The sequence below is a fragment of the Sphaeramia orbicularis genome, chromosome 7 (genome assembly GCF_902148855.1).
Source record: "Sphaeramia orbicularis chromosome 7, fSphaOr1.1, whole genome shotgun sequence".
NCBI classification, from domain to species: domain Eukaryota; kingdom Metazoa; phylum Chordata; class Actinopteri; order Kurtiformes; family Apogonidae; genus Sphaeramia; species Sphaeramia orbicularis.
The window spans coordinates 30408050-30431610 of NC_043963.1; the positions used below are offsets into that span (position 1 = coordinate 30408050).

At 38.4% G+C, this 23561-nt stretch overlaps 2 protein-coding genes across 4 annotated transcripts in view; one reads left to right on the top strand and one right to left on the bottom strand.

Annotated features, from left to right (window-relative positions):
- Positions 1-1460: 1460 nt before the first annotated feature.
- LOC115422068 (sodium- and chloride-dependent taurine transporter-like) lies at positions 1461-17771 on the top strand. 2 transcript variants are annotated; one of them, XM_030138123.1, is made up of 14 exons: positions 1461-1579; positions 5529-5758; positions 5844-5978; positions 7412-7646; positions 8148-8280; positions 8876-9010; positions 9563-9666; positions 9802-9926; positions 11493-11605; positions 12710-12847; positions 13243-13345; positions 14170-14270; positions 14400-14570; positions 16072-17771. In XM_030138123.1, the coding sequence occupies exons 2-14, from the start codon at positions 5530-5532 to the stop codon at positions 16225-16227; spliced, it is 1878 nt and encodes a 625-aa protein (XP_029993983.1). In that variant the 5' UTR covers positions 1461-1579; position 5529; the 3' UTR covers positions 16228-17771. The 2 variants fall into 2 exon arrangements, with proteins under 2 accessions (XP_029993983.1, XP_029993982.1); XM_030138122.1 differs by lacking the exon at positions 1461-1579 and adding an exon at positions 3392-3549.
- Positions 17772-19632: 1861 nt separating this feature from the next.
- grip2a (glutamate receptor interacting protein 2a) overlaps positions 19633-23561 on the bottom strand; it is a 44799-nt gene continuing 40870 nt past the window's right edge. For both annotated transcript variants that reach the window (XM_030138115.1, XM_030138114.1), the window contains exons 23-24: positions 21639-21785; positions 19633-21546 (exon numbers count right to left, since the gene is read on the bottom strand). In XM_030138115.1, the coding sequence (XP_029993975.1) occupies positions 21352-21546; positions 21639-21785 (342 nt within the window). In that variant the 3' untranslated portion in view covers positions 19633-21351. The remainder of the gene's footprint in view (positions 21547-21638; positions 21786-23561) is intronic.

Consider the following 23561-nt stretch of genomic DNA (forward strand, 5'->3'; position numbering starts at 1 on the left):
TACTAACGATATATTGTATCCAAAATTAACCCTTTCATGCACAGTGGTCACTACAGTGGACAGTTATTCTACAGCTGTTCTCTTGTATATTCACAGATTTTGTTATTTTAGTTTCATATCAGCCAACACAATACACAAAACACTGCAACTGATAACATTACTGCAACTTTGCTGTTCTTGATAAACCAAATCTAACATGTTTGAGTGTAAATCAATTCCTTGTTATCGTTATTAGACTGTAATTAACAACAAAAGGTTTTTTTTTTTTTTTTTTGGCACATTATCTCCATGAAGTGACTAGTCTTGGAGTTCACTACAAACAAAAAGTTAAGGATATTTTTTTTTTTTTTTTGCCATTTGTAAATAAAACTATGTCTGGTCATTAAAAAAAATGTGTCTCAATTCAATTCACACACAAAAAAAGTAAAAAGCATTGTGCAAAAATCCCAACTGACAAAAAAAAAAAAAGCTCCAAAATTTTAAATATCCATAACTTTTTGTTTGTAGTGTATGTTAAAATTGGAGAAAACATCAAATTAGCAGCATTTAATGTTTTTATTTCACAGTTTTCACACAGTATATCAGTAAATACACGTTTTGTTGCTTTAACCCTTTTGTGTATACTAGTCACTACAGTGGACAGCTATTCTACAGCTGTTCTCTTATACATTCATGGATTTTTTTTGTTTGTTTGTTTTTGCACGTATCTTTATTAAAGTTTTAAGACACTACAAATGTGAATGAACTGGTAACATTGTGTAGATCTCCCCTGGCATACTTACATCCCCAGAACTACAAGCCACCCCCACCCCAGTTTTTTTTACGCAATTTATTTGTAAATACATATTTCTTCGTTTCAAAAATTAAATGCAAGGTGTCCAGCTGAATGGACAGTTTTGCAACTTCATGTAAAATAGGTTCATAAGATCATTTTTATTATTGGTAGTAGTAGTGGTATGTCTTTTTTTTTTTTTTTTACTTTATTTTTTGTTTTTTTTTTTATAAATTTTTTTGGTTTATTTATTTATTTATTTTTCATAAGAAAATTGTCAATTGCATTGCTTTTTTCATGCCTAAAGAGGAATAAAAACGGTTCTCATAATTTGTGCATGACAGAGTTAAAAATTAAACGCACATTTTTGCAACTCCATGAAAAATAGCCTCAAAAAAAAAAAAAAAAAAAAAAAAATCATCTCATTGTTTTTTAAATGCCTAAAGAGGAATAAAGGGGGAAAAAATCTTGATTAACGTTCTCATAATTCATGTATGAAAGGGTTAAATATATTCCTCGATGCAATAAATAATATGAACAGTTCTTTGCAGAATTATGGACTATAATGCACACATCCGTCAGTGTGTCTGAGTGAATGGTTGACAATCAGGTGAAGGGCGGATGAAGGGACTGTCGCTTTAAGAAGTTGTTGCATGGAGAAGCTGGTGATTTTCCACTCAAACTGATAACCAGCTCATGAAACAATGGTTTAAGAGAGAGAAAAAAAATAGATTAAACTGTTTTTGGCGTTAAATACTGTCCACAAACCAAGGACCACTAGGGTGACTGAGAAGACTGAACTGACAGGTAATCTGACATCTCCTATTTATTTCCGCTGATAATCAAGCGAATATGTGTCTTATATTAAAAACTATATAATGATGAGATAAGTAGTATCGGCTTTTAAAATGTATTTTCATAACGACTTTTTGCATATAATTTATCGGACATGTGTGTTATATGTCACTGTGTTCTGACATTGGACGCTCAGTATTATTGTTATTATAATTTCACAAACAGATAACACGATGGTCATGTTGTGTGGTGTAAGGCTAAAAAAAAAATAAATTAAAAATTAAAAAAAAAAAAAATCGCATGGTGCTTGTACATGAGAGGAAATAGCCTAACATTTTGCTTGTTAAAACTTGTCTTTGGCCTTTGTGCCAGTTTTCTGTGTTTATAGCTGATAAGGCTGTCCTTCCTTTCTGTCATTTTTTTTAAAGGGAGATGCTGTGATGCGTTCATGAACAGAGGGAATTTTTTTTGTTTTCCTTTGCAGACTTGTAGGTGTGCCTCCACCAATTCCCCTTACCCTCTACTCACTGCACCTCCACCCCATGTATAATTTCAATGAATGGGTCAACATGTTTACACCCTGTAGACATGTCAGCAACTGCCTTGACGCAGATCAGACCTAATGGATTTTAAATGTGACACCCATATGTGACTGAGAGACATGTCCCTTAACCTCCGACCCAGCTTCTGAGTAGCATAAAACATGCACCGCTGCACCCTTTTAGACCAGGAGTCTGGGGTTTCCTCTGCACAAATAGGAGGATTTTCACAACAACTTCCTCGACTGTTAACGAAGTTGTATCACTCCAGTCGACGCTTAAGCATTCAAGAGTCAAAATTAGGATGTGTGGTTATTACATGTATGCAGAAACTGAACCTTTGCTGTATTATTACCTATTTCTGTAAAAAAAAAAAAAAAAATTGCTAAACTGTTAACTCTACATTTAAAATGTGAAATATTAACATTAATATTAGAGTTGTCTAATTTTTACCATGAAGAACCAGGTGTTGTCTTTATATGAAGCCACGCCAACACTAACACTGATGTTCTAATCTCTCACGCAACATTACAGACTTTATCCGTCAAATAGTTTTCAGAGCATGACACTGATGTATGATGGATTATTCATATACCAAAGGTGTGTTTGTGTGCAGAGAGCTTTCCTCCAGTTGCTGCATGTCCTTCATTAACCTGTGCAAATCCTGCATAGAGGAATTTTAATTCAGTGTTTTTAACTGGTCCTTTCATGCCAACCACAGTGAGCCCAATGAGAGCAGGGAATGGTATCTAAACAGACCACGTAGAACCAGAGGAGACACATGACCTTATTAGGCATTGTTATATGCTGATACAGGACCCGTTTACATTTCTCAGATAATGCACTGCATGTTATGAAAGAATGAAGGACAGTGATTTAATATGTGCTGCATACCAGATAAAACAACTTGATGCTGGAATGGTGATTTTATGAGGAAACTTGTAAGGAAACTCAGATTTTAGTGCTGCCCCCTAAAAAAAAGAAAAGGCAGTGAAGCTCTCAATGCACCCTTCAGTTCATCCATTTGTACCAGATCGTAATTCAAGACCAATCCCCTTCACTGGACCAGCCCACCCTTTTCTCCCTCTGACTTCCCTCCTCTGTGTCTACAACATGAATACGAAGTGTGTGCATGTGTGACACGCAGCCACCAGAACACACACACTCCCCACCACCACCACTTGGCTGTGTGTATGTTTGTAGGCGGGGAGCAGTAGTGGGAAGTGGAAATTTACAGTGCCCTGCGTTAGTACCTGGGTTGTCTGTCACTGCAAGGCTACGTCCAATCTCTACTTTGGATTTATTGTCTTTAGCCAAGGGGGCTGGGCATTACTGTCAGCTCCACTTCTTGTGACCCGTGTCGGCATAAAGGCACTCAGTACAGAGGAATGGTGACAGCTGAGAGACAGGAACTCTATACATAGTCGCAGCCATGAAGGAAATGTAAGTTTTCTTTATTGCTTTTCTGAAAGGGAGACTTGGTTGAATTGAAGGAATTTGCATGTGTTGCGTTAGGGTTTTCAGCTTGAATGAATGTTTGTAAAATCAAAAGTGTTTTAAATCTTTGGTTTATACTATAAATGGAAAATGGTGACAAATAATTTTTTTATTTGTCTATATAAATATGAGTTCTTTAGGTAGAAAAATGCAGTCATTGAAATTGAACACTCCCAGTCGTATTCATTTGATATACTTATCTGATCATGAAGGAATATCCATTGAACATGTCCAGGTTAAATCCCAAGAGTAATTTTCCTTAAGAATTAACGGTCAGACCGAACATCTTCCAACAACAGACAGGTGAAAACACACACAGAGCAGATGAGAGTAAAGGAGGGGAAAAACAGTTGAGAGCGTTACAGACAGGATGAGAAATAGAGTGGCCCAGAAGTGATCCAGTTATGTAATGAGGTCTGAGAATGGAAAGCGGTTCAAGTTGACTTGTCATGCATAACAGGAAGAGAGAAATCCCAGAAAATGATGGGATGCAGTACTGCACTGGGGAGTAGAATAGGAAAAGACAAGGCGTTCCCAGTAGGAATGAAGGAGGTAAATGTGGATGTTGGACTGTTCAGTTGTTACAGATTAATTCTGCTGTTGTCGCTATAACAACTGCTGATGTTCTATTTTTTAATGTTATTGGTAAAATATCCTTGTTGATCTCAGCACTTGCACAACAAAGACTTGAAAGAAGAAAATGCAGCTTCTCTGTGCTTTTGTTAAACAACTTGCTTAGAGCTGGCAGGAGTTAAGTAGAAGTATGTGATGTTGCTGCCAACTTCTTCTCTGTTTAAGCCACACTTTAAAGAAGAGGAAATCTAGTAGCTGTATAGTTGAGCTCAAATTAATCGCACATAAAAACCTAGCAGTTTTTTTTCCCTCTTTTGTTCAGATGCATTCATTTCCTATCAGGTGGTAGTTAAATTACCCTCCGCCTTGACATGTCGTACACGGTTATTCCTGTCCTATTACGGTGTCTTTTCTCCTCTTTGGCTCATACAGGGAAATAGGATACCTTGGTCAGTAATAACAAATCCTGTCTTTCTTGGAAAGGCGGTTTACAGTGTAAACACTCAAGTGAACTTAAGCTGTTGTGTCCTGAGAGAAGCTAAGGCGTGTGGAATGCAGAGGGATATCTTCCTCTCTAAATTTGGATTAAGGTGGACCAACTGCTGATACAGTAGCATGAAGCAAAAGCGTCTCGGTAAAAAAAAAAAAAAAAAAAAATTCTTCAGACGAGGTCTTAAAAGCGAGCATTGTATTCAAGCGTTCCCTTCCTGTTCCTTCAGTGACAATGCGCTCCCCTCTGAGCAGAAAACTTAAAAGCAGATCCACCCAGAGTTGGACGAACTTGGAAAATTTTCAGAGGCAGGACGCTTTGTAATCAAAAACAGTCATCAGTGTGCAGTTGCTATGCGGTGATTTTAGAAACACCTAGAGCTTTACAACTTGAGACCAGCACATAAGGTTCTTTCTTAAAATGAAATATTCATACATCTATAAATAAAAGCACTGACTGACTGACAGAGGCAGATAAATAGCACAGAGGGGATTTTCACTGGCTGATTCTCCCCCGAGAGTATGCAAAGCAATGTGCACTCGGTTGCGTTTCATGTATGAGACTTGCTAATTGATGGAATTTGTTTGTTATTGTTAGGTTGCATTGCACTAAGTCTTTAACATGTATGGTCTAATTTCCCTTTTCATTCTCAAGTGTAAATCAGCTACTCAAATTCTCTTGTAGTCTCAATGACCTCCATGCATCAGATTAGCAAGATTAGCAACACACTGTATATCACGTACTCAGTGGTTACAAAGCAATCAGCAGACAGCATTATCTCCCTAATGCTCCTTCCTTTCTGTGTCTTATCCCTCTCACCTCTATCTATGTCTTTGTCCTGTTTCTCTTTTGCCCGACACAGCATGGCACAAAAAGAGAAGCTCCAATGCCTGAAGGACTTTCACAAGGACACCCTGAAACCTTCACCAGGGAAGAGCCCAGGCACACGGCCAGAGGATGAGGCCGAAGGCAAGGCCCCTCAGAGGGAGAAGTGGGCTAGCAAGCTTGACTTTGTCCTGTCTGTGGCCGGTGGCTTTGTCGGATTAGGAAACGTGTGGCGTTTCCCTTATCTTTGTTATAAAAATGGTGGAGGTAGGTAGAAGATGCACAATGTAGACCAACTCATGTAAAAGGTAGCGAGAAGATGTCTCAAACTGATCCTGTGTCTGTCATTTAGGTGCATTTCTCATCCCTTACTTCATCTTCCTGTTTGGAGGCGGTCTGCCAGTGTTTTTCCTGGAGGTTGCACTGGGTCAGTACACCTCTGAAGGAGGGATCACCTGCTGGGGAAAGCTCTGCCCCATCTTCACTGGTTAGTCCAAATGAATAAACACTGCACTGATTCACACATGAGCAGAGCAGCACAGGCTCTGCATCACAGCACCAAAATCCTCCCTGACAAGATCATTTAATATTTAACGCTGAGTAAAAGCCTCATTTGTCCGTTGACAAAATTCCGGTGTTTCAGTCCAAGATTCTTTGTTCTCTGTGCACAAACACTATTTTCCTCGGTCTCTCTGTCTCTGTGTAATTGGACCAGTCTTACTTCATTAGGCTGCACTGTGTCAAAGATATTACACGGCACAGTGAAGCAAGAGCTGAACTTTAAGAGTGCTGAACATGAAGGATCACAAATCAACACTCTCGTGAAAACACATTAAAACATAGTCTTCCTTGGATCGCATATCTGATATGTATACTGGACTGATGACTTCTTAGTTGCCTTGGAAACAGGCATAACATTGTGTTGCCTAGTAACAGATAGTCATGAAAAAAACATGGTCACATGCACTCCAGTGCGGATGCTCTTGTTTTGTTTAAGCTAGTAAGATATTATAAATACTGTATGTCTCCAGTGTCGGTGTCATGTTCTCTGACTGGTTTCTTGACCTGAGAGTACTACTGATACTCTGCCCCGGGCCTCATTTTAAAGCACTGACTACTCTTAAGGTGCAGCCCTTTACCTTTGAGTGACAAGCTGCAGACAAGCAGTGAGGCATTGCAATCTCAGCAGCTGCTGTGAAGCCCTTTACTCATGTTCGCACGAGAGACGTCACATGAAAAGAGAGGAAACTATAGAGAGCAACTGAAGACAAGGACCCAGTGGCACCAGATCTCCAGCAGCTGCTGACGGTCTCGGCTACTGAAAGAACGCTGAGGCTGCTGTCTGTCCATCTGGCAAGAAAGAAGAAAGTCCACAGGTGGCCGCAAACTGGCCAATCCCACATGTCCATTGTGCCTCTGACGTTAATCAGCCCACAGCAACGCACGGTCATACGCACACCTGTTTCAGTATTGACCTGTCTATCAGTTTGCACGAAGAATGTAGGAATGAAGAGGTGGGGGCAACAGAGATGATGAGTTTAAAAATACTCCTGAGGAGTGGAGGAGTTGTGGAGATTTCTCTGTCTAGGTTCATAGCAAAGTCGTCTAAAAATAGCCTAAAAACACTAAGGACATTATCACAGAAGCTCAAGCTAGGCATGCCTCCCCTGTTTAGGCCAGTCAAGTAAAGAGTTTGATAGTATGTGTTTGTGTAAGTCAGTATGCATGAGAAGTATTTGAGTGCAGTGACTGCTCCAAACTGCTCCATATGTTTCTTTTTTTAATGATCAGTTTTAATTAAATCTGCCAAACAAGCAACATCCTATTTTTACAGCACGTTTTATAAAATGCAATAAAATAACTATGCACTGAGTGATATTTTGACCACAAATCTACTTTCCCTTTTGCTTGTCTCCCCAGGTATTGGCTATGCTTCAATTGTGATCGTATCTCTGCTGAACATTTACTACATTGTGATCTTGGCCTGGGGACTCTACTACCTGTTTCAGTGCTTTCAGCCTGAGCTCCCCTGGGCAAAATGCAAACAGCCCTGGAACACAGAAAACTGCGTGGAGGACACAGTCCGCAAGAACAAGACACTTTGGCTGGCGGCCAATATTACCAACTTTACCTCCCCTGTCACTGAGTTCTGGGAGTGAGTATTTACTTACAGGACACCCGATAGACACACACACATACACACGCTCTTAAATATATATGACCTATATTTTGCTTGAGTAAATGTGCGTGAACAGAAACGATTCCTACAGAAGTTTACTCACTTGCCAATTTTTTTTTTTTTTTTTTTAATAAACTTTATTTCTGCAACACATTCCCTAAATTTAATGTATCAATGGATATGACTCATACTAATTGGGAATATTTTTATTTTCTTAGTTTGCATTCTACAAGAATTCAGTATCTGCAGCCTCAAATAATTGGACATCAATACATAAAACAACATTTTAAGATCGTAAACAAGCCAGAGTAGCAAACCAGGGCATAGATTCTGCCTTTGTAATCCGACTGTTGTGATCTCATGTTGATTCTTCACAAACCACTCGCACATCTGTCTGAAAATGTAAAACATATGCGTGTGAATCTGCGTCCTCCCACAGATAAGTTAACCTATTGGAAATCTTTTTGTTTTCTTCAGGCGAAACGTCCTGAGCATCTCTACTGGGATTGAGGACATCGGGCCTCTGAAGTGGGACCTGGCCCTGTGTCTCCTAGCAGTGTGGGTTATCTGTTTCTTCTGCATCTGGAAGGGAGTCAAGTCCACTGGGAAAGTGAGTAGACACATCCTGTACTTATTGTGTTGCTTGGAAGCAGTTTGGCTTTTACTTTTACCTCAACAAATCGCTAACAAAAACAAAATCCCCTCAAGTTTGGAAGCCAAGTTAATTTGGTTGATTTAGAGATACTGTGCTGGATGTTACTTTTTGGCTAGACTCACTGTCGACTGTATACAGCTGAGCGAGTGCTGCTCCCAGGCCCTCTCACTGTTTCTGTTAACAGGGCTCAAACTGGGCCAAAGCCAACAGGAGGAGCCTAAAAAAGCAAATGATTAACTTTATTAACACATAGAGTTTAAGGATTTGTTTCCATATTTAACAACACGAAACACTGTTTTAACAAGTGCGTCTGATATGATTGCTTTTAATATTTGACCACAACATTTTTTTTTTGTTTTTTGTTTTACTGCTATCTGAGAAAAACTGCTGTAAATAACTTCCAGATAACAACAACAAGGTTTCAGTTTCTGATATGGAAAACAAAAACCCATTGTTTTTAACCTGAAAATGGGAATTTAACAAGTTTTTTCTTCCTCTTGAGGCTGATGAGTCATAAATTTGGGCTAATACCGTCTTTCGGCTTTTCTAGGTTGTGTACATCACCGCAACTTTCCCATTTGTGATGCTGATTGTGTTGCTTGTGCGGGGTGTGACCCTGCCAGGAGCCTCTGAAGGGATCAAATTTTACCTTTACCCTGACCTGTCCCGTTTGCAGGACCCAGAGGTAGGACTGAAAACTTTTCTTTGCCTCATTTCACTGCTACACCTTCCTTCTCAAACATCCCCTCAACTACTTCTCTGTCTGATTTCATCTATCAAGAATCTGAAGAATTCTACATCAAATGTTCTCTAAATGAATCAAAATGAATGCAAAATGTACCCTTTGTCAGTTTTATTATATAATAAGAACATATAATTTCTCATTTCATTAATCCCTAGAGGAACTTCATGATTGGATTAACATCAAAACTGAATGTCTCTCTTTGTGGAGGAGAAAAAAGGCGTTTATCCATGCTTTGTACAGTACATGATGTTCATGAAGTACTAAATAAAACTACTGACACGTCATTATTCCACACTAGTATCTGGCATTTATCACATTCTCTGTGTTTGGGACTCTTATGTTGAAGCTTTAATTTATTAGAGCCAGCAAAATGTTCGATCATATTTTTGGTGCATCCCTTAATTTGTTAATCAAATTTCAAAAACAGACAAATTAAATTCAGGATATTAAACCCATCTCATCTAAAATGATTATAACTTTGTGTCTCCTCAGGTATGGATTGATGCGGGTACTCAGATTTTCTTCTCCTACGCCATTTGTTTGGGAGCCATGACGTCGCTGGGAAGCTACAACAAATACAAGTACAACTGCTACAGGTGAGTGGTGTTTCTGGGGGGAGTGGGACTGTAGTAGTGACAGCAACACGTGTCAGAGACGGTTGCGTGAAAGAAATGGGAACTCCGGTTCCACCTGTGTTCATTAACAACCTCCATGACATATGTGTGACATAGGGACTGTTTGCTGCTGGGAGGCCTCAACAGCGGTACCAGTTTTGTGTCTGGCTTCGCAATATTTTCCGTCCTGGGCTTCATGGCACAAGAACAAGGGGTGGACATTGCCGATGTGGCAGAGTCAGGTACGAGGGTCCGAGGTGATGGCAGCAGTGATGGTGGGCGCTGCTGCCAAACAAAGGCAATTGGAAACTTGTCAAAAGAGTTCAACAAATTCTAATCTAGTCTGGAAACGATGATGCTGAAATGTAGAGGTATCGGCAATTGCACACTCCTTGAATAAAAAGCCAAGTCAAAGAAACAGAATTGTTATTTTAGAGTGAATTTCCCTCTGATCCACCTCCACTGAGGACAGATTACTACCTTTGGTTATTTTCTGCTACTTTAATATGAGCTGCGGCTTTTAAAAATGCTCCTGGATTCGGCCATTGGTGCACATGCTGAGTGGTGCCAGTTGTCCTCATGTCCCACAACCTGCTCATGTCATTTAGTATCTTTACGTCTTTTTGATGAGGGGACAACGCCGTACTTTTACTTTACTGTGTCCTATTGTATGTGCACTGCCACCCTGAGTTCATCATCACCAGCGATGTTTCTGACCAGCAGCGCAGTTCTGTTAACAAGCTGTGGACCTCCTGAGGTGGACGCCTTCGGTTCTGTTTCTGTCTTCCTTGATACTCTTATGTGGATTCTGAAGGAGATGCATCTTCTTTCAGCATGCTCGCTCTGTTCAGTTAAAATGAACTCTTGCTACATTTAGGCAGACGTGCATATAATCATGAAAATACAGGTGGTTCTTAATTCTGCAATGTCACATCAGTGTTTACACATTTAAATTTGTTGTTTGTGCTTTATCGATCATATATAAACCATTATTAAGCTTATTTAGAAAGTGGAAATTCACAAGATTTTCACTTTCCAAGAAGCCATAAAAACCAAAGCCATTAATATCATTTGAATGCCATTTTTGATGTGGAACTTTACCAAATGTGCTTATGAACAAAAGATCCAACAACACATGGCATTGTAATTATAGAGGAGAATAAACACCAGATAACTTGGAAATCCAAAGTTTACGGTTATTAATGGTTAATATCTGATCAGAAAGCATCACGGAATGTTTTTAATCTCTATCAAGATGCCATTTATTACATTTTATATACTCTCTTTAAATATTGCCTCATCAGAAAGCAGTTTTGGAATGATCATAAATCAAATACAAGCCAGTGTTTTGTAGTTATTCCTTTTCATCTTGCATTTTAGCTGTTAAATGTATGCATTTATCAGTGTCGTCTCTCACTGTGGGTTACAAGCTCCTACTGAATTAGCCAGTTGTTTTTACTCAAGAACCCTCATCTGCTTTGTTCATTTTTGCCCTGCTAAAAAAAGCACAAGACACTAGAGTATAAAAAAAAAAAAACACGGAGGAGCCTTTTTTCCCTTTTATGGGGAAGTGCTTTCCACACAGCACACAAGGCTAAGAAGGAATAAACCCTGTACCAGTTAGATTTATTTTAAGTCTTTGAGTACGCTTAGAGAATTGCGTTATATTTCAGTCGTCACTTGGCTTCTCTAGTCCATTCTTTAACTTATCTTCATGTTCCCCTTATGTCGTCCAAGCTGAAATTAGATAGAATTATTAACTCCGTCTCCTGCCCCTTCTCCCCGTCCCCACTCTCTTCTCCTTCCAGGTCCTGGCTTGGCCTTCATCGCCTACCCGAAAGCTGTGTCCATGATGCCGCTGCCAACACTCTGGGCCATCCTGTTCTTTATCATGCTGCTGCTTCTGGGCCTTGACAGCCAGGTTATTATTATTATTTTATTTCATTTTATTTTATTAAACTCCGGACAGTACAGTTAGTAGTTTCACTGGTCATTCCTGTTTTGCACAGACACTCCCCAGGTCCAGAGGATAGTAAGGGTGGTTTATATGACTTCCGCCAGCCACAATGTGTAAAACACATTTAGTGTCTTTGGTCCACATCCAGTATCTCTGCGGTATCAGATAAGTGACAGACAAGTGAAACAGCCTGTTCCACAAAAACATTTTACAACTGCACTGGCCTGCAGTGAGTGAGGATTATAGCCCTTTTAATGCTGTGCAATACTACAAATTAACCATTATTTAATGGATGAGTGGCAAGTATGTGGTAAGCAGAATTCATTACACATGAGCTGTCTAACTTCGAACGGAGACAGAGCTTTGATTAAGACAAGATAATCTAAGTAGACAAAACACAAGTGTACGCCCGAGGGATTCTCCAGCTAGATCACATTTCCTGCTTCCAAGTGTAATTCTACTCCGGTGCTAACTCAGTCCCGCACATGGCCAGCAACTAGTCTCAGCCAACTGCGAGACCAGGCCGATGCTCTAAATTTGAGCACATGTAAATACTAATGCAAGTAGGACTATTTCCATGACTGAGTGTGTGTATGTGGGTGTGCTTCATGACCATAAAATTCATGCAGATTTGTAGCCCTGAATGTGATATATTGTTAACGTCGCTCACACACACATGCCACTGTTATGTAAAGGGGTTTTGTTTGGTTTCCATGCAACAAAAGAACATGTTCTTAGAGTGTAAAGGCACTTAACTTTGCTAAATAAGAAGTACTTCATGAGTTTGTTATGACATGATGAGGGAATGAGACACAGGGGAGGAAGAAGACAGACTCAGAGATGCAGACAGTGATTCACTGTTGTTTTGTTGCCGTTGTGACTTGGTAGCAACAAACCAGTGTTGCAGAGAGCTGCCCTGTTTAAATTTCTCATTACTGCCCAACAAAGACAGCTCTCATTCTCTAATCACTGGTTTGTACAGGCAAAACAAGAGCTGCATGCAAACAGAAAGACACATTGATTTTTTTTCTCTCTTTGAGAACTTAATAGTTGCTTTTGTCCCCACAGTTTGTTGAAGTGGAAGGACAGATCACCTCCATTGTGGATCTGTATCCGGCCCTCCTAAGGAAGGGATACCGACGGGAGATCTTTATAGCTGTGATGTGTTTCATGAGCTATCTCCTGGGACTCGCCATGGTTACAAAAGTAAGTTTACGGTGACTTGCTCTCGCTTCTTTGGCTCATCCTGGAAATAAAGTGACTTGATATTTGTAGGATCAACAACAGAGATAACACCCAACATGCTCCTCTTGATTGTTGCATTGTCAAGACCAAATATGGTGTCCTATCACATTCCCCACTCCGCGTCTGAATGGAACAATTTGGAATGCCATTTTCCGTTTAGCCGTTAACCGTGGTTTAATAACATCTGAGCACCTGTTGAACTCTGTCTCTATTGGTAGGGTGCCCACATTCTTGTGCACTGCTCCCACCCACGCCCACATCCACACTTCTTTAATGTCTCTATCTATCTCTACAGTTCTCTTTCCATACAAATCAGAGAGATAAATTAATGCATCTCTCTTTCTTTTTATTCTCAGGGTGGCATGTATGTGTTTCAACTCTTTGACTACTATGCAGCCAGTGGTGTGTGCCTTTTGTGGGTTGCATTCTTTGAATGCATTGCTGTAGCCTGGGTTTATGGTAAGTAGAAATGGCTCTGTTTGGTCTCTTCTCTGTGCGTTGTTTGTCAAAGTAATGATCTCAAACAGTTGGAAAAAAAAACGACACAAGTGATCTCCATGGTGGTAAACAAAGGTGTCCTTGTGGTTCTTTCCATGTCAGTAGTAAATAACTTTAACTGTGGGCAGAGAGGGTAATGGGGTTGATCCCCTTCTAGAATCTGATTGGCTGTTTCTGTATCCCTCCCATCAGATTACATTCTAACATTATTGACGAAGGAAAAACATTTAGCGGTCAAAGCTAAGATGCATCTTCTAAAAATTTACCATTATAATGATAAACTAATAAGGCCTAAATCACCCACCATTACTCACAATTAGAAAATATTGAAGAAATATTGTGGATTTCACAGTTTTTTTCATTATTACAAGACATATTCATACGCACGCTAACCTTTGCAGCTTAGTTTGTAATCAAAGCAAAGTGGTGCAAAGTGAGAAAAACACTGGTAGTAACTGGCACATTTTCAGGTGTACAGTGAAAACCAGGACAAGAGTCACTTATAAACACTTTCAGGAAACCAAGACAGCTTTAAAACAAGGTGACCTAGTTAAAATAATTATGACTGGCTGTTTACACTTATTCTATGACCCAAAGGGGAAGTGTGCCATGTTTTATGACAGGCAGGAAGAGATTAAGGCTCAATAAACCTGCTCATTTCTAAAGTCCATTCGGCGACAACAAATAATAACATGTGAATGGATAATAAGTCACTGTGCGATATTGACTACTTTGAGAAAACGTAGTAAAAAGGTGTTTTTCTCGGTCATCTGTGTGTTTCGTAGGTGTGGATAATTTCTACGATGGAGTCGAGGATATGATTGGCTACAGACCAAACCCATGGATGAAATGGAGCTGGACCATTATCACACCTGTCCTCTGCATGGTGAGAGATCATTTATCGTGTTGCGTTTGAGGACACGTTGCGGATGACACGTGACAAAGTTCTGAGGTGTCAAGGTCGCAATGACGTGTATGTGATGTGTTTTGAACGTGGCCTGTGTTTGTCTTCCAGGGCTGCTTTGTCTTCTCCCTGGTGAAGTACAAGCCCTTGACCTATAACAAGGTGTATGAGTATCCTGACTGGGCCATCGGTCTGGGCTGGTGTTTGGCCTTGTCCTCCATGATCTGCATCCCCATGGTGATGGTCATCAAGATCTTACAGTCTGAGGGACCCCTGATTGAGGTGAGTGGAATAAACCCTCTGTTAGTTTGATCCTGACATGAACAATTGAATGTGGACAACACAGACATCAGTTTACATCTTTTTCATTTATGTCCTTTATTTAGTAAAATGTTATATCCATGCTGTACCATTATGCAGTATTGAAAGCTATTTATTTATTTATTTATTTTCAGATTTATTACTTTTTCCTCTTTGGAGACTTCTTTATTTAACATATTTGTTGCCAGCTATTTATATCTCTGTATTTGTTTTGGTAAATACAAAAAAAATCAATCAAGTGTAGATCATTTTTTTTATATTAAAGAACTTACAATAAACATGAGTTTATGGGTAACAAGTTTTTGTAAGTCCTTTTAAGAAACTTATTAACATTTTTGTGAGCCAATAAGGCTGTAAACACCAATAATAGTAACATAAACACATTTTTTTTGTTAGATAATAAAGGATTTCTTATGCACCTACACAAAATGTAGCTATAGTTGATAATGTTACAGTTATAGGAGTATTATAAGAACAATTATTGAGTCTAACTAACCTACCTATTTTGCTGTTGTAAACCTTTTTGATGCTTTATTGAAATTAAAACATACTTATTCATATCCATGTGTATATATTATAGTACTGGTTAACTATTAACAGTTAGCTTTTGTCACTACCAGTTCTGAATGAAGAATAATGCCTTAATTAGGTTAATATAGTCTTTATTATGCACTTATTAATAGTCTATATCTCTTAATTTATAGATGGTGCACACCAGCAGTATTGTGAATGTGGTAGAGTTAGTCAAATGTGTAATTTACAACAGTTGTACCAGATATTGAATTAGCCAATAAAACCATAAAACAACTTTCAAAGACAATTTAAAAATGAATTAAAGACAGTATCATACAAAGTGTAAATTAAATTAGGCAAACATCATGCAGAAAGATGACACACTGTTTTACAAAGTATGAAAGAATCAGAGATGACTGAATGGTGAACATAGGCAGTCAGTACTAAATACTGAAAAAGACCATTAATTAACATTTAAACGAACAAGTAACACTTGTTCAAAGGACTTTAATATAAGTCAGTGTCAATAGTAACTATATTAAATCTAACTGTAAATACTTTCTAACTGCTTCACATAAACTTAGGTTACCAAAACTCCCAAATTCCCACATTAAATACCATGAATGATATTAATAATGAGGTCAGGCTCTGTGTATATGCTGAAATAAAGGTTCGGTATCACAATCAGACTATTGAGGAGTAGAATTTAAGGGACAATGTGATCCCAGTGATTACTTGTTTGTGCTGTAGATGATTTTTTCCCCCATTTTTTTTTATTATAAGCTGATTTAAATGTAAATTATGTATGTCCATTAATTTATTTCCTGTAATGTACTGTATTTTTTAGGGTTAAAAAAGCCAGAGTAAAATGCATTTCATGTCATTGTCAGTATAATGTTCTATTATGTAAATGACAAACTTAGACTAATCCATCGTCATCTTTCCTCAGAGGATCAAAGCAGTGGCAGCCCCGGCAAAGTCAGGTGTGAGCTCCCGCCCGAAAGAGTACAACCTGAAGGGCAGCGAGCTGACACAGCCCCTGGACCCAAATGGGAACAATGGCTTGATGAAGCCCACCCACACCATTGTAGAAACAATGATGTGAGCGCTCTCTGTGAGAGGAATAAGATTGATGTGCTTTCTGTGTTATTATCATATTTGCTAACTTTGATAATGGTAGGTTTACATTGTCCAATATATTCACATTAGAGATACTTGGGTTTGATTTCTATGAAGAGAGTTATATATTATTGTAATTTTTTTTCTCTTGTAATTTTTTTTTTTTTTATTTTTTACTCTATCAATATTGTTGTTGTTACATTTGCTGTTGCTGTAGTTGGCACTGATCTCAGTTTAGGCAGGTTTTCGGATAGCACTCTGTATGTTTACTACCTTTCTGTTGATTCCGGAGAGATGAGGAATTAGCTTTTTTGCTAAATAGAAGAAAATTCTATCTTCTCCTAAATTAAATAAAGCTAACAAATAGATTAAGCGTATAAAAAGTAGAACATACCTAAACTCCCTCATGTGATTTTAGCAGTATTGTTGCCTAAATGAACGTCTAATCTCTTGTTGTTAACTCTACAGTGAAAATGAATGTACCTCCGCCAGCAGCGGAAGCGAGCCACCCACAACTACATATCCATAACAGCTAGGATGAATGTTGAAATGTTGCAATATGCAGTGTATAGACTTAATCTTGCTTTATAACCTTCAAGTTACTAAACAAGGCCCTGGCCAAATACTGTGAAAAATGCATTCAGAAGAAATTTTGTTTCAAACATTTCAATAAAGACTTACAATAAGAAATTGGAAAAAGTTAGAGGAAGTAAGGAGAAAAGGGAAGTGGCATTTTAAGAGTATTTGTACACTGCCTGTGTGACTACTATAGTCAGTCCCAGTGCATTTATTGAAACCTCTCTTTGCACTTTATATGTTGTTTCACCTTTATTTTAGTGTTTGTTTGTATTGTTGCAAGGTATCGCAGTTACATTTGCAACACATTTCAGGAGGAAACATTTTTAGCTTCTAACTTTTTTAATATCACAAACTTTGATATACAATATCCAGAGGATAATTTGTGTCCTTGCAAAGACAATGATGAAATAGACTAGAAATTTGACTCAGATATTTTGATTCAATATTTGTAGGATTTGTGACAGCAAAAGTAAAAATGTTATTGACAGCTCTCTCCATGTTTTCTTCAGCTAAACTACCACTGGATTCTAGTTTCTGTTCAGATTTGTTTTTTAGAGTTTGAATTGTTTATAAATCACGTATGCCTTTTTGTAACAATTTTATACTGTACATCACAAGAACACCATCACTGACTAATTATTTTACTGAAACTCATTGATCTGTTTTCTAAATGTTGATAATTGTGAGCCTGGATTACATTTTTTCAGTGTGCAATATTCATTGAAGCAATGGCATTCTCTGCTCTGTCAAAATTCACAATGAAATTAAAAATAATAAATGTTCAATAATGCATCAACACACGTAGGAAAATGCACAAGAAAAACATGCAGGTGTCCATTAAAATTTTGGAAATCATGTGTACCAAAGTATTGTTGTCTCACAGTTGTCCCCTTTGAGATGCACATTGCATCATTTCTATATAGATTACAAATAAACATCTTTTTCTTTGGATTTGTCTTTGGAGGGTTTTTTTGTATTTGAAACTTGGAAGATACGTAATGAAACCTGTAAAGTTAAGAGTTACCACTTACTGTTCAAGTGAAATTTAATTCACTGTAGAAGCAAAGTGAGTTATTCAGTGACAAGATGAAAAAATTTGGCAGGCTGATATTTTTTATTAATAATAGATAGATGACTTATTGCTCCAGTCAGTAAAGATGATTTCAAGATTGAATTTCAGCACAAAATACCTTTTAAGAGAAATAACAGACACTGATCCAGATATAATTTCAGCTCTTGACCTTAAATATAGCAGTCTGTTTATTAATACGTATATATAAAAAATAATGCAGATGCATTAAGCTAAATGTAGTTTCCATTGGACTTGGAGTAAATGTGATCCTCAGCTTGTAAAAATCACAATACATCTTGATTACCAGCCTGAAATAGTTGCCTATATATAATTGCGTGTCCTTTTGAAGTCCACCCTTGCCACCCCACGTGCCCCTGCCTGCCTAGATGACTCATTGACAGCTTGTCCTAAATTTTTCAGGGTGTCCATCCCACCATCAATCTAACACCCCTGAGCAGGTGGAATCGCACTCACATCTCACTCACAAAGATGACTCTGGCTTATTTAGGTATCATTCTGGAGCATGGCCCAGTGTTCCACCGACTGCCCTCAGCTCCTGAAACACTGAGCCCTGCCAAGAGGTGAATTTATGTCACTCATCTGACATGTTCGACAGGGGGGGTTCAAACTCTACATGTAAGAAAGCTAGGATTCTGTGAGATCATTTTAAGTGCGATGCAAGATGCAATTAAGATTCTAGAAATTATACTAATAGCTCCCATTCAAAATATTGAATTTTCTAAATGAAATCTGATCCAAGCAAATAGACATAGACTACACAGACTAAAAATACTGGGACATACCACATCTACCGCTTGTAGGACTTTCAATTCCTGTTGATGTGATGTATGATGATAAAAATATTCATGTCATTTGTCAATTATGACTTTATGTCATGAATGTCAGGACAATACAATTATTTATGGTCAGAATCAAAAAAAATTTGAAGCAAAATGATTATGATTGAAAAAAAATGAAAAAAACGAAATAAAAATGTTGGTATTTTGTAAGATGACAATGTAAACAAAACTAACCCTAAAGGACAAATACAAATGTTTATCACATTATCTGTTCCAACTATGTCATGACATTTGTAGCCCAGAACCCTGTTAGCAAAAAAACACCTGAAATTAATGTCCCAATCTTTTTGCCCATATAGTGAACTAGAATCATGCCTCAGTGTAACAGAATCAGAATGCTATGAATTTCCTCAGTTAAAGACATTTGGCATTGCACTCTTGTATGACAGATTTCACATTAGAGCTATTAAACACATCACATCTTGCGGATTTATAGCCTTGTGGCTGTGGCTCAGTTGATAGAGTGGGTCGTCCAGTGATTGAAGGGTTGGCGGTTTGAATCCTGGCTCCGACTGTCTACATGTCCAAATGTCCTTGGGCAAGACACTGAACCCTAAATTGCTCCCAGTAGGGCCTGGCAGCAGCCACCCACTGGTGTGTGCGTAAATGGGTGACTGTGAGGATTCGTAAAGCGCTTTGGACACCATGAATGTGTAGAAAATGTACTATATAAGTGCAGTCCATTTACCATTTAATTGCAAATATGTAACTGTAAATGTCAGTGAAGGCGACACTGACAAACATACTCAAAACCAAACAAAGCCAAATAAAAAAGTTGCATGATAAATGTTAAGACACCGCCTCTCCCATTCAGGTGAAACTATCTTTTTGAGGTGAGCCAAACTAAACGGGTCAGGCTATTGACAAACTGCCACATAAACTCTGGTTTGATAACTTTATTTGCATAAAAAGAAATACATTTCTTAGATTATAATAAATTAAATAACAAAAATAAAAGAATATCCCATACATATTTTAATTCCCTTTGAGCTGATTCCTGACATATTTAGAGTTTTTTGGGGAGGGTGTGAAAAATAACCAAAAAATAAGCAATCACATTCAGTTTCACAGCTTACAAAAAATACTACATGTGCATGTACCAGAAAAACCCAACGACACTGAATACTATGAGACAATGTACAGAAAAGTAAATTAATGTGATAATGTAAACCTTTAAAAATAGGCCTCTGTTTACTATGACAGTAGTCTGAAGTAAAAGTTACCATCCCAAGCCTCGAAGGCAGTTTTAGATGGGTTGGGTCAACTTTGTTACAACATTTGAACATCTGCCAATACATGAAATAAAACAAATATTTATTTCCACTGAGGCAGCTGGGTTAGCGGTTCAGATTTACAGCACGACAACTCCATAAAAACATACCGTCATCACGAAAACAGGAGTTTTCCACAAGGATGCTTTTGGAGCACCATGAGAGTCCTGTAATAATTTCATCATTATGCAGAGCCTCCCTCTGAGGACGAACTCTACGCATGCTTAACATGCTTATAGATATAGTCACAACTGTGGAACACTCATCTAATGCTTCAACCAGTCATGTACTGGATAATGAAAAAACTTTAAAGGCATTTCATCCTGCATTTGGCAAAAGATGAGATTGACTTAAAGAAGCATCAGTGATATCACAGAAACTCTACCTAGAAGTCACTCTGGTGCAACATGACTACAAAAACAGATTGGTGTAAATGACAAATTGAAAGTAAGATGTGAAGAAGTGTAAGTGTGTAATCTGAGAATGCAAACATCACAGAACCCAAAAGAAAGTGAGCGATGAAGTGCTGAAAGTGAAAACAGTATGTGCTGTAAGTGGCTGGCTGTAATAGGGCAAAAAGGACAAGCATTCCTGGTATTAAAGGTACATAAGGGATTTAAAATATCCTTAATGATACTTGGCAAATGGATGTAAGTATTCTGTCTATTCGGAGGCAGTGTCCCTTCCCTAGGGCAGGCGGTGTGGAAGAAGAGAAACTGGAAACGAGGGGAGTGAGCCAAGACGTGGCTGAAATAACTGAAACAAGCACAACGTGCCCTGAACCTTGAATCCACCAACACCCTTGAGTGACTGTGCGCACGTGTTAAACGCATACAAACCATTTCGTGTGCATGTTCTTTAGTGAGGAACAGAAAGAGACAGAGAAAAACAAAAAAAACCCACATAATGGTTTCCTTCATGAGAATAAAGATCCCATTAAAACAAAAGATTAAATTTGTGAAGTGCGTGTGTGCAGCATTTGAATCCCCCCAAGAGTTGAGGCATGTGCACTGACATCCTGGCTAAGTCAGAAGCTATGACTCCCCCTGTTATATAATCCTACATGTGGCTTTGCCTTTGGAGAGAAAAGGGGAGGGGGTGGTGGGCTGCCCTGTGGCTAGAGCCTCCTCTGAACAGCATCATGTGAACACAGGGGCTAAAACCGACAGTACTGAACACATGCATTTGTAACGTTCAGGCGGTGGGGATGGCTGTTTCTGTGAGTTCGTTCATGTGAGAGGGTTCTCTGCGTAATGAACGTACGTGAGTGTGAAAGGACTCGTGTGAGGTCTCGGCAGAGTACTTTAAAAGCTAATTTCTGTCTGTGTTCATAGAGCGATGCTGTTGGTCCTGCGTTCAGAGAAGCAGAACAGTGGGTTTGAGGGTTCGTCACAGTCGTCAGGCGGCCCAGTGTCTCCTGCCAGTGGATTCCTGCTAATGACCAAGTTGAGGCATTCTCCCGCCTCCATAATTAGAGGCACAGTTAGACAACAGTCCAAGTCCCTGGTCCTGACACGGTTCACCTGGGAGATAAGAACCAAATATTGTATTGCTCAATGTGCTGTTATGTTACTTCTCCTTAAAAATAACTGGATGTTGTTGACATAAGCGGTACCTGGAGAATGCGGTCGTAGGGTTTCAACCCGGCCTGGTCAGCAGGGCCGTCCGGGCGGATCATGTTGACGTAAACCCCTTTCTCCAGAAGTCCATCAGATACGCTGAAACCAAAGTCATGGCTGTCAAGGTCCTTCCTGATAGTCACCTGCACAGGAAGTTAAAGAGAATAGAGCAAATGGTCACTTAGCTCTGATGCATAAATATCAATATATTAAAATGATTAAAAAAAACTGAAGCAATAATTCAGAAGTCAGTGTCCAAGTCCTAATAGTGAGGGGCCCATATAAACTGTGAAACAGGTTTAGTTGGCACCGGCTCTAAAGAGATTCATTCTTAAAGTAATACTAAATATTATTATGCAATAAATATATAATAGTAAATGATATGGACAAAAACTTTAATCATTGGTGTAGTATAGATGTAAATATTCGACCCATAGGCTGTAGGGGTGGCCTAAAATATCAATGCAGGAATGTAGTGCTTTACTTCTTCTCCTGATATGTTAGATACATTAATACCACATACAATCATTAGGCTTCAAATTCTGTGAAACTGACACTACAATGTGGTCTATAAATACACTGCATAGGCAAAAAGTACCCACCTGGATTTAGCTAAAAATATTGTATATACCACAGGTGTCAAACATACAGCCCGGGGGCCAAATCCAGCTCGCCAAAGGGTCCAATCCAGCCCGTGGGATGAATTTGTGAAATGCAAAAGTTACACTGAAGATATTAACAGTCAATGGTTTTACTTAGGGGCCATAAAAAGCCCTACTTTAGTCTCAAGTGGGTCAGATCAGTAAAATACTACCATAAAAACCTACTAATAATGACAATTCCAAATTTTTTCTCTGTTTTAGTGTAAAAAAGTGAAATTACATAAAAATATGTAAATTTACAAACTAGCCTTTCACAAAAAATATGAAAAACTAGAAATGTGTTAAGAGAAGTAAGTGCAATTTTACTAATTTTCTGCCAGTTACTAAAATATTTTGTGTATTTGCAGGTCCATTGTGATCTGTAAGTTGTAATGCACATTTACAAATGATAGGCAGAGGCAAAATATAGTTAAAGTTGCACTTATTTTTCTTAATAAATTTCAGTTTTTTCATGGTTGTTCATGTTATTCACATTTTTAAAAGGACAGTTTACAGATGTAAATGTTTCCATAATGTAATTTTACTTTTTTCACTATAAAACACATTGAAATGTTTGGAGTTGGCATTATTTTTATATTATTATGTTATTAATTCACTGGTTCGGCCCACTTCAGATCATACTGGGGTCAATGTGGCCCCTGAACTAAAATGAGTTTGACACCCCTAGTATATACCATCCTTCCATTGGATAATTACTGCAATGATTAATATGTTCTGACGGCAACAAATTATTTAACTGATGCAGTGAGTAACATTATTATTCACTGCATTATTTTACTGTGTATGATTGTGCAATGACACTATCTATCTATCTATCTATCTATCTATCTATCTATCTATCTATCTATCTATCTATCTATCTATCTATCTATCTATCTATCTATCTAATTTCTTAAACAACTATCAGTTTGTAGAGCGCATAAAGATTACACTGTGTTTAAATGGATAAAGGTCATGTGGTCTGATGAGTCCAGATTGACCCTGTTCTGGAGAGATGGGCACATCAGGGTGATAGAGAGTTGAATGAAGGGATTACCCATCATGCCTAGTGTCTACCGTACAAGCTTGTGGGGACCGTGATAAGATCTGGGGTTGGTTCAGGTCATCAGGTCTATGTTCAGCAACAAATGAGGTCAACTGACCACCTGAATATAGTGAATGACCAGGTGTGAACATGAGTGTTTTTTTCTTCCCTGATGGTACAGATATATTTCAAGATGACAGTGGTGGATTCATCGGTCTCAAATTGTGGAAGAG

Coding starts and splice junctions, on each gene's coding strand:
- LOC115422068 (XM_030138122.1), top strand. Junction 5,759..5,843: donor TTGTTATAAAAATGGTGGAG/GTAGGTAGAAGA, acceptor TCTGTCATTTAG/GTGCATTTCTCATCCCTTAC. Junction 14,271..14,399: donor TCACACCTGTCCTCTGCATG/GTGAGAGATCAT, acceptor TTTGTCTTCCAG/GGCTGCTTTGTCTTCTCCCT.